The sequence below is a fragment of the Nannospalax galili genome, unplaced genomic scaffold (genome assembly GCF_000622305.1).
Source record: "Nannospalax galili isolate Female #2095 unplaced genomic scaffold, S.galili_v1.0 scaffold217, whole genome shotgun sequence".
In the NCBI taxonomy this organism is placed as follows: Eukaryota; Metazoa; Chordata; class Mammalia; order Rodentia; family Spalacidae; genus Nannospalax; species Nannospalax galili.
Genome location: NW_008340643.1, coordinates 692,321 through 703,546, shown reverse-complemented (window position 1 = coordinate 703,546; position 11,226 = coordinate 692,321). Strand labels below are relative to the sequence as shown.

Here is an 11,226-nt window from a genome sequence, read left to right as displayed (position 1 = left end):
ATTTATGCCAATTTTTGCATTATTTTTAAAGCTTTGTTATTTCATGCATATACATTTAAAATCATTTTATTTTCCTAGTGAATTATTACTTTTGGCATGCAGTAATTATCTTTTTTACACTCAATCATATTCTATGAATTGTGTACTGTAGTTCCAGAGGGAGGAAAAAAGGAGCTGCACCTGTATTAAAGATTGTACAAGGCCAAATGACTGAACTTTATCATGATTATAGAGAGTTAAAATGTTGTAAGTCAAGCCAAATTATCTTGAGCTATTTTCAATTCCTTTGAAAGTCATTCATCGTCCATTCCTATGTCTGACTTATCATCCTTGTGACTATCAAAAGCCTTTAAAATGTATTCTTAGCAAGTCATTAGCTTTCACCGATCTGATCTAAGAATCATCAGATAGCATGTGAGGCCTATAACAGAGATCTCACTTTGCTATAGCCCTCTTACCTGATGTTTCGACCTATGCATTTTTAAAGTCTTTTGATTTATGATTTCCTTTGTTGTTACACTTCTTAAACACCTCTTAAAATTGATACATCACTGGAACATGGAATTTGGGGTAACAAGAATCTGTGTTCCTGGGCATGGTCACTCATATTTGGCTCTAGAATAAATTCTCACTTATTCTTTGTGGTGAGAGCAGTTGTTTTCATGTTAATAGTGTTAAAACATATCCTGTCTGATAATATTAGCATGATTTCAATTATGCTTTTTTTCCTGCCAGCTGAGAGGGTTTTTTGTTTGTTTGTTTTTGCTTTTCTGCAAGTTCAGTAATGCACTTAAAAAAGATATTTGAGCCGGGCATGGGGGACATGCCTTTAATCCCAACACTTGGCAGGCAGATTTCTGTGAGACTGAGGCCAGCCTGGTCTATATATCGAGTTCCAGGCCAGCTGGGATTACAGGGAGACCCTGTCTCAAAAAGAAAAAAAAAAGATATTTGATACAGTTTATTCATTATTTCTGGTGTATGTACCAAGCAAGCTTGCAGGATCTGGTTTGTGTCTAGATCTTGAAGTTCTAAAACTTTTTTTTAAAATAATGAAACTTATACTCACCCTTGGACAGAAATTAATGATTATGTTTGATATCCAATCAGAATAGCAGAATGAATTGTACAATGTATATAACCAAGGCCGTGACTCATCAGTGAAGTTGTCAGGCCATATTAATTACAGGACTCAATCTGAATGTATTAATTTTATACCTCCAACAAACACGAAAAGGTTTTTTTTCCCTATAGTTTCTCCTAAGAATCTGATCTGGCTCTCATCCCTGAAGGGTGGTCGTCCCCCACTGATTGAGGACTACTGGTTTGTGGAAGCTCAAAAGAAGATTACAGTTTGATGATGGAAGTATTTTATTTCAATGATAGTTTGGTATTCCTCTTATGCTTTGCCACTCACAGACAGTACACTTAATAGTTGGCTCTCCTGCTCTGTGTGTTCCTTTTGTTATGTTTCCAGACTGCTCTGGTCTCCTGGCGATGTTTCATGTGAGACCAGCACTAGGCTCAAACCCATTTTCTTATTGGAGATGTGTGGATTCCAACTCCAGAAGCAAATAACTGATAGTTAACCTAGCCTTACCAATAAACACTTATTAAGGACTTCCAACACTCATTCTGTACATCTGCTTATGGTGCGAATTAGGATCTACTTTTCTCTGCTACTATGAATTTCAAAGGCCCTGGTTAAAAATGGAATGTTGGTTCAGCTGTTTACAAGGAGCCTGAGGGAAGTTTTCATTCATCATCAGCAACATTGATGTCTGATTTATCTGCCTTCTCATATTTATGTACTACATAGAAAGCCTTTAAAAACTCATTAAAATCAATGCTTCCATCTTTGTTGAAGTCCATTGTGTTGGCGAGCTCATCAATTTGGGAATCATCAATATGAACACTGTAGTGAGCATTGAAAAGTTTCCACATGGCCCGAAATTCTTCCATGGAGATCAGGCCTAAAAGAATACAGGAGAAGGTGGTAAGGGTTCATTTCAAGACCCACCTAAAGGAGGAGTGGGGAGGCCACACTGATTGAACAGTCCCAATTACAAGCTCATTAATATGCCTGAGTATCAAGATACCGAAGGAAACAGAAGATTATAAATATAAGAAGCAATATGTCTCTTTTCAACTACCAAGGATCCTGGGGTTATTCTTTCCCTAAAGTGAATAAACAGTGAGGAAATAGCAAGGGTTTGTGGACCTAATATGGTATAGAAATTGCAAGAACTAAAATCTAAGGGTCTGGAACACATGAAAGGATGGCAGAAGGGAGAACAACATCAAAGCAGGAAGAAGTACCCTGAGAGTTAGTAAATGATTGCAAACCATGTTGTGGTCTCAGCCTCTCTTCTCTCTCTCTCTCTCTCTCTCTCTCTCTCTCTCTCCCACACCATGGTGCACATGTGGAGGTCAGAGGATAACTTGAGAGAATCAATTCTCTCCTTCCACTATGTGAGTCTTGGGGAGCAAACTCAGGTCATCACACTAAGCTACAAGCACCTTTGCTAGCTGACCCATTTTACAGGCCTGGTGTTTGTTTTTTTAAATAGGCAATAATTTACTTTCATGGATCAATTATTATTATTATTTTGGTATTCAAATGTCTCTGCATGAAGGTAGGGGTGGGGACAGGTTGCTGGGGATGGCACCCAGGGCTTCACATTTGGTAGGCAATCCCTGTACCACTGATATATTCCAAGTCCTATTTTTTAAAGTTGAAAATAAGCAATTTTCCATCAAATCTAAATAGAAAACAAGTTTTCAGTCTCCAAAACCGAATTAGAACTCTGGGCATGATTTTTTTTTCTTGCTGCATTAACTAAGATACTAAAATAGAAAGAGATTTTTTAGTCGCTTCTCTGCCTTTTACCTAAGATGAAGTGAAAGGGAATTATCTTTTTCATCTGTAGTAGTCACTTATAAAAGGAGTTACTCCAGTGTGACCAGTGCTACCTAGGCTTCTGTAGACATCTATGGTCTTCAATACAGAATTTGGGGGCCAAACTAAAATACCAGTAATGTTACACATGAGTTTATCTTTTCCCTTAGATTTTCATCAAGTTTGGATGAACAATGAAATAGATGAAAACTGAGTTCTGAGTTCAGAGAAACAGACTGGCCTTCACTTTTTATTACTATTGAACTAATCAAAGTTCATTTACCTGAGTGATCAGAGTCAATGATATTAAATATGATTTTCAGGTCAGATCTGTATCTGTACAGAGTTTCAATTAGTGCTGATTTAGCCTAAAAGAAAGATTTTCCAAGTGTTAAAACATTTAGGATCAACAACAAAATTTAAGCAAATGTAACAAATACAAAATAATCTCACCAATTCTTTTTATCTTCTTATGGTGCTGAGGATCAAACTCAGGGCCTTGTATGCATGCTAGGCAAGTCTCTACAGCTGAACTATACCCTAAACCTACCAATTCAAATATGAGAAGGCAGGTCTTCCCTTGGTCTAACCATTTTTAATAAGATTAAAGACTTGCTCTTGTGTTCCACAGGGGATGAAAGGATGAAAACTAAATAAGGCATAAAAGTAAATAACAGTTGTTAACATTTATAGGAGGCGTTCTTGTGGATTATTTCATTCAGTCCTCTACAAGCCAAAAGAATAGGAACATAAAACTGTGATATCCATTTTACAAATTAGAAAACAGAGATAAAGTAACTTTCCCAAAGGTAACATAGCTGGTAAAGTGAGATTTGACTCTCAGCAACCCCAAGCTAATGCCTATGATCTCAGGCACCAAGGTAAACTGTCTCTAACATCCAAAGCCTCTTCCCTGTGGACATTTTAATTTCCAACCTGCACTTTTATTTCTCTTCTCTCTATTCTTCTCATCTTCCCTGCAAATAATCATCCAACTCTTGGGTTGGATCAGCTCAAGTTTATAATAAATTGCTGATGAATCGCTAACTAGTAAGTGCTGGGATCTGATCATTCCCCCTAGGGTATTCCCCCTTTGATAAGGCATTTCAGTGGCCTGAAAGTCTCTGCTTCCCTGTGTTCATGAACCAGCCCTGGCTCTTACAATCTTTCTGCCCCCTCTTCCGCAATGGTTCCTGAGTTGTGGGTGGGTGAGGTTCAATATAGGAGTCCCATCCAAGGATACACACTCTGCAGTCTCTTATTGTTGTATAAAGAAGCTTTACAGGTGAGAGTCACTGGAAGCTTGCACATGAGAAATTGTGGCAATGGTGACATTGAGCACAGAACCCATGTCAACTCAATTAAACAAGGGCTCACAGGGGAGGAGAGAAATGGGTGGTGGGCTGGCCCTAGACTGAGAACTATTGGAGACTGATTGCTGCTGAGTAGGGGAGAGTATGCCTTACATACGATCTCTAGATGGGCTGACTAGACTTTGGTTTACAAATTTACACTGAAGGACTTCTGGATACAAATGCTTGACTGGATGGGACTTAATGTATATGGTAGAATATATGAGGTCCAGTGAGTGGTGGGAGGGCATGGATGGGGGAGGGGGTCTAAATTTGTTTTAAAATTGTTGTATGAACTTACAAAAGCTCAATAAATTTTTTTTAAAAAATAAGGTATTTCACATTCATAAAATTCTTTTTTGGTCTTTTTGAGACAGGGTCTCCTTATAGCCACAGCTGGCCTAGATGTGCTATGGAGACCAAGCTGGCCTCAAACTCACAGAGATCTGCCTGCGTCTACCTCCTGAGTCCTGGGATTAAAGGTGTGCACCACCATGCTCAGCTTACATTTTTAAAAATTCTGTAAGGCATATTCTAGGTCATATGGGCAAGTCCATACATGCATGTTACATATTTAAATGACATTTTAAATGAAAGAACAAATGTTGTATCTGCCTTTCTACTGGACAGTCCTGAAAATACGAACCTTTTTTTTTTTTTTGCCAAAGCTTTTGCTGTTTTCTTCTCACTCTAAAGAGGATATACAAATTTCTTGAACCCATCACCATGTCCCTAGGAGATTCCTCTTTGGTCTTTCTTGAGACAGCCATTCCCATGCATTAGATGATTCCACTCCCAACTTTTGAAAGCACTAAGTTACTTAGAGGTTGTCCAAAGAGTGTTTTACCCCAGCCAGATTTTAGCCAGGACTATATGCCACTTGCCTCTTTCACAGGTTTTTCAATGTGGACATCCTGGAAGCTGGACATGTAGTCAATATTTCCATCTTGGTCCATGTATACCAGATGCGAACTCAGGGATCTCCACGGTAAGTTCAGTCCCAAAATGTTCTCCAGAGAAAAAGCCCATTGGGCCAGTGAAATTTTTCCTAATAACAATAACAAAAGCCTATATAATTTGTGTATAACTTGACACACACACAAAAAGATACAAATGCCTTGGCAGAGCTAGTGGGCAGCCTGGGGTATTGGGGTCTGGGGGCCTGCTATTCTCCTTCATGATCTGTTCTACCAGGCCCCAGAGCCCTGAGGGAAGAATAAGCAAAGAAAGTCTTTCATATTCCATAAATCTTACCTGTACTGTTACATATGAGAAATTTCACTTTGAGTATTAGAAATTTTTCACTTTTTCTAATAAACAAAGTACACTTATCAAAGAGGATTTAAAAACAAAAAAGATGAAAGACTTTCATTTTAATATTTTAACATATTATTCATCTATTTCCCAGCTAATTATGATTTTGTTCTTAATATGGACATTTTGACAAATAGGTAATTTTCCAAAATAAAAATATTTTTATTTTTCTGGTCATTGCAGATATATATTCATTTGAAGCAACTTTTTGTTGGAGATCAAACCTAGGGTGTATGGTAGGCAAGCACTCTACCACTGGGCTACATTGCCAGACCTTTTTTTTTTTTCTTTGAGAATGGGTCTCAATATATAACTCAGGCTGGCTTTGAACCCATTATGTAACCCAGGCTGGCCTCAAACTCACAATCTTCCCCTCTATCTTTCTCAGGGATTACAGGTATGAACCACCATGCCTGCCACAGAAATGATTTTTAATAAACAATTTTCTAAGTATAGATTTTCTTCTAAGTATATAAACAGTTATGCATAAATACACACATAGTTTCCCTTTCTCTCTCTTCTTTTTTAAAATTTTTAATATCTACATCATTAGAAGAAGTATTTCATTACAGCTTTAACATATTCAGTAACACACTCCAGAGCAAGAGTTCATATCTTTCACAAGTGGCTGTAAGTTTCTAGGCTTACAGTTGAATTAATACAGTTATGCAATATTGAACTCAGTATAGCCCTGTAAGACATAAAATTTAATGAGTTTTTAACCTTTAAAAAAGATTTCCATCTCTCTTGTTTTTTGAAATAGCATCTCACTATGTAGCACTGGCTGGCCTGGAATTTGCTATGTAGATCACAAACTCACAAAAATCTGCCTGCCTCCTGAGAGCTGGGATTAAAGTCTTGCAGCACCATGCCCAGTTATAATTTCTCTTTCTTCAAACAAAATATACATTGTACTCTAGTATATATTTCATACATATCTATTACATATGGAAAATGCACATATACATACATATATTTATTCTAGCCTAGGCTTTACTTGCATTTAATTATGGACAACCATCTATGTTAGGAACCGTACTGTTTATGTTTATCTATGTAGATTTATGTTAATAATCATTGTCTCAATGGCTATGAAACTATTTCATATTTCCTTAGGATAACTCCTAAAAGTGAAATCATTGCAAAATCAAAGAGCATGCAGATTTTTAGGGATTTTGAATACATAGTCATTCCTTATTATTCATGAGGGATTGATTCCCGACCTTCCTCATGGATGAAAATCTCAAGATTCTCAAGTTCTTTATACAAAATGATGTAGTATTTGCATATAACCTACACACAGCTTCCAGTGTACTTTAACTTATCTGTAGAATACTTATAGTGCCTCATACAATGTGAATGTTATGTAAATAGTTGTTATAGTGCATTATTTATAGAATAAGGACAAAAAAGTCAATATGTATTCAGAACAGACTTAAAAAAACATTCTGAGTACTTTTTCCAATCTTTTGCCTTAAAGATATGTGGAAAACACAATTATACTCATTCTTCTAGCAATTTCCACTGGCATGACAGTGGGTGGATCCAACTTCTCCAATACTGGCCCACTAGCTGAAGACCAACCCAGACTGGAGATGGGTGTGGGAGTGAACTCCTGCCCATCCAGAGAGCCACAGCCACACCCTCTCTAATGAGATCTGACAGCCACACCCTCTCTAATGAGGTCTGAATCTCAGCCTTGGTTCCTTTGCTAGATATTCTCTTTCTCAGTCCTAGAGATAGCTCCTCCCTATACTTTCTATTCCCGCATTTTTTGAGTTCTCTTTCATCCTTTTACTAATGAACCATCCATTACTAGCTAGTAATTCTTCATATAAAATTTTCCCTTTCAAATTACTGATGTGGCTTCTATATCCTGAATAGACAAATAACCCTAGTTTATAGCAATGCAATGAATTTCTGTGGGCTGATCTTGAGTTTGACAACTTGCTAAATTAATTAATTCTACTGGTTTTTCAGTAGATTCCTTTGGATTTCCTATATACCCGATCATGTCTACACAAAGTGTAGCTCAATTTCTTGATTTTTAATTACCATTGTTTTAATTTGACTTTGTCCTGGAATGTGACTCTAATACAATGTCGAACAGATATCTTGATAGCAGGCATCTGTATTAAGTTCTTATTATTTATGTAACAAAAAAGATTTCTCTTATAGTATGGGGGGGTCAGATCTGAAATCGGTTTCATCTGACAAAAGTACATGAGCTATAGAATAAACAAGGAGAAATCAAGCTGGTGCTAACTTCAGAGCTTCATCTCCCCTTTCTAGCATTCCTAGTGCTATGCATGCTACCAAAAGGAAAAAAATAATCATCAACCTCACCCAGCTGGGAATACTGTGAACTACAATAACAGCTGGTTTGGCATGATATGCTCACAGGTGCAATAGTGGCACAGGTATTATGGGAGTAACAAACCACTCTTTAATTTGATTCGAGGTCTGCTTTCTAAGATGGAGCCCATACCTGACAGTGATATCCAGCTTAGGAACCTGAGTCTAGACAGGTCACAGGACATAGGGGAGAATCTAATACTAGTTTTCTACTAAATAGTTATCATATAAAACTAACTCTTAATTACTGTTGTTATGATCATAGATTAATGCATCTCTCTGCTCTCACCAGAGAAGTTTCCTTACACAACAGATGGTGATTAACACAGAAATCTACAAGTGGTCAATGTACAGAGAACAAGAGGATGCAGACTTCTTATTCCTAAATAGGATACCTATATCAAATGTCTGCCTCCCAAGGTTCAGGGATCATTGTGGAACAGGGGGCTTAAGGACTGTAAGAGCCAGAGGTGGTGGATGACCATAAGGAAACAGAGTTTTTCAGACAGCTGGTCAGTTACCCATATATGGCCCAAAAAACTCTTGTTATTGGTGCTGTAGTGGCACTTTTATCTTGGGTGTAATCAGCAGCTGTCTAGTTGGAATTAAGGACTGCTCAATGGAAAGGAACTCATGTGTGGTACTGTAAACATAGCCAAGTATACATGACTGGAGAGGTCATGGATCCTAGAGCAAAACCTACTTTTGCTACATCCCTAGACCAGCATAGTTTCTTACTTTATTCTAAATATGCATCCCCATATTTACCAACAAGTGTACCTTTTGCCCCTCATTAATTAAACTTCTTTTTGCAACAGATGGAGACTATTTTAGAGTTCCGGGGCTGGTCAAACACAGAGAATAAGTGTCTGTGAGATGATAAACACTAAATGACACATCTTCAATGCAACCTGTACACACAGGATGAATGCATCTCTCAACTCACACCAGACGAGTTTCCTTATGCAGTAGATGGTGATTAACACTGAAACCCATAATTGGTCAAAGTGCAGAATACAAGAGGCTACAGAGTGCTTATCCCTGAATCTAACCCTCTAACAAATTTTTGCCTCCCAAGGATGAGGGATCATTGCAGAAGAGGTAGCAGAAAGATTGTAAGAGCCAGAGGTGGTGGATGACCATAAGGAAACAGAGTTTTTCAGACAGCTGGTCAGTTACCCATATGAACTCACAGCAACAGTGAGCAAACTCAAATCAGAAAAAAAAATCAGCATAGACAAGAGGAAGTAGGTAAGAAGCTCCAACCCCACCTAAGGAAATTATTGCAACAGATGGCTGCTGGGAGAGGCAGAGACTGTCCTTTTCAAACATGGGACTCTTGGTAGGCTAAGCAGGCTCCAGTGGATGGACCCACACTGAAGGACAGAAATGACTCTACAGACCTTATTATATATTATGTAATATATAATAGAGTGCAATAAGTTGGGCAGGGGGCAATAAGGGGAGGTACAGATAAGGGAGGGGATCTAAGTACCATTAAATTATATTGCATGAAAATCACAAAAATTCAATAAAAAAATTAAAGGGTTGTCTCTTCTGGAAGCTCTGAGGGGAAAGATCTATTTCTTTCCTTTCTCCAGCTTGTCCTGTCTAGATTCTTTAGGTTGGATTTCCTTCTTTCATATACAAATGGATGCTATTTCAGTATCTGATTCTATCATTCTATCACCTTTTCTTCTAACTCTGTCTCCTACATACATCTCTATTAAAAGGACCATTATGACTATAATAGAGTCCTGCTTGGATAATGCAGGATAATCTTCTAAGCTCAAGATTCTAAAATTAATCATGTCTATAAATTCCTTTTTAGCATTTAAGGTAATATCCTCAGATTCTGGGATTAGGATATAGACACACCAGGAGACAGAGCATTATTCAGCCCTACCACAATGATATCCTATTCTCATTCCCAACCCATTAAGTATGTTGCTATAAACTTTTGTAGATACTTTTATGAGACTAAGGCTATTTTTTCAGGGTCTTATATAGCCCAGGATGGTCTTAAACTGGATATGTAGGTAAGGCTAGCCTTTAATTTGGATCCTTCTGCCTCCACCTTTCCAGTGGTACGATTACAGGCATGAGCCACCACACCCAACCTTTGTTCATAAATTTCTAAACTCTTTTTAAAACTATGGCTCAAGATGTAGTTCAGTTGGCAGAGTGCTTGCTTAGCATGCACAAAACCAGAGGTTCAATCTGCAGCACTACACAAATAGGGCATGGTGGCATAAAGCTTTAATTCCAGAACATGGGAGGTAGAGGCAGGAACATCAAAAGTTCAGAGTCATCCTCAACTACATAGGGAGTTCAAGACCAGATTGCCTACAGAACCTGTCTTAAACAAACAAACAAACAAACAAATATGAAACCAGAATAAAATATATCAATTTTAAAAATTTAACAGAATTGTGTGAATCTTTGTTAAAATGGTGAGTTATATTGATTGGATTTTGAATGATAAAACAACTTAGAATTTCTAGTATTCCTAGCAAAATCTAAATTTGGTTGTGATATATTATTTTACTATTTCATTTAGGATTTTTTCATATAAATTTATGAGTAAGGTCAGCCCTTAATATTTCTTTTCCATAATAGTTTTGCTCAGTGTTTGGTATCGAGGTTATGTTGCCATCTCTAGGAAGAGATCCTGCTATTTCTATTTTCTGAAAGAGCTAGTATAAGATTTTTCTTACTTTCTTTTCTTCTTTTTTTGTTTTTTGTTGTTTTTTGGTTTTTGAGACAGGGTCTCCCAGTAGCCACAGCTGGCCTGGAACTCACTATGTAGACCAGACTGGCCTCAATCTCACAGAGATCACCTGCCTCTGCATCCCAAATGCTTGGGTTAAAGGAGCCCCCACCCACTTTCTTTTTTGTTGAGACAAGTTTCACTATGTAGCCCTTGCTGGCTTGGAATTCCAGAGATCCATCTGCCTCTATCTCCTGAATGCTGAGATTAAAGGCATGTATTATCATGTCTGGCTTATGATCTTTGTTAAAATTTTTATTCATTATTATTATTTTAAAACATTTTATGTGTATGAATGTACTGCCTGCATGTGTGTAGATGCACCTGTGTAGTGCAATGCCTGCAGAGGTCAGAAGAAGGCATTGGATTGCCTGGAACTCTAGTTACAGACGGTTGTTAGCTGCCATGTGGATGCTGGGAGTCAAACCTGGGTCCTCTGTAAGAGCAGTCAATGCTCTTAACCGCTGAGCCATCTCTCCAGCCCCTTATTTATTATTTTTATTTTATGTAAATGAGTGTATTGCCTGAATGTATAT

General features: G+C 37.6%; 1 protein-coding gene across 1 annotated transcript in view; it reads right to left on the bottom strand.

Annotated features, from left to right (window-relative positions):
• Positions 1–1,690: 1,690 nt before the first annotated feature.
• The window catches only part of Ppef1 (protein phosphatase with EF-hand domain 1), a 125,387-nt gene continuing 115,851 nt past the window's right edge, over positions 1,691–11,226 (bottom strand). Inside the window, exons 14-16 of the mRNA XM_008835731.2 lie at positions 5,136–5,299; positions 3,183–3,267; positions 1,691–1,973 (exon numbers count right to left, since the gene is read on the bottom strand). Of these exons, the coding sequence (XP_008833953.1) occupies positions 1,756–1,973; positions 3,183–3,267; positions 5,136–5,299 (467 nt within the window). The 3' untranslated portion in view covers positions 1,691–1,755. The remainder of the gene's footprint in view (positions 1,974–3,182; positions 3,268–5,135; positions 5,300–11,226) is intronic.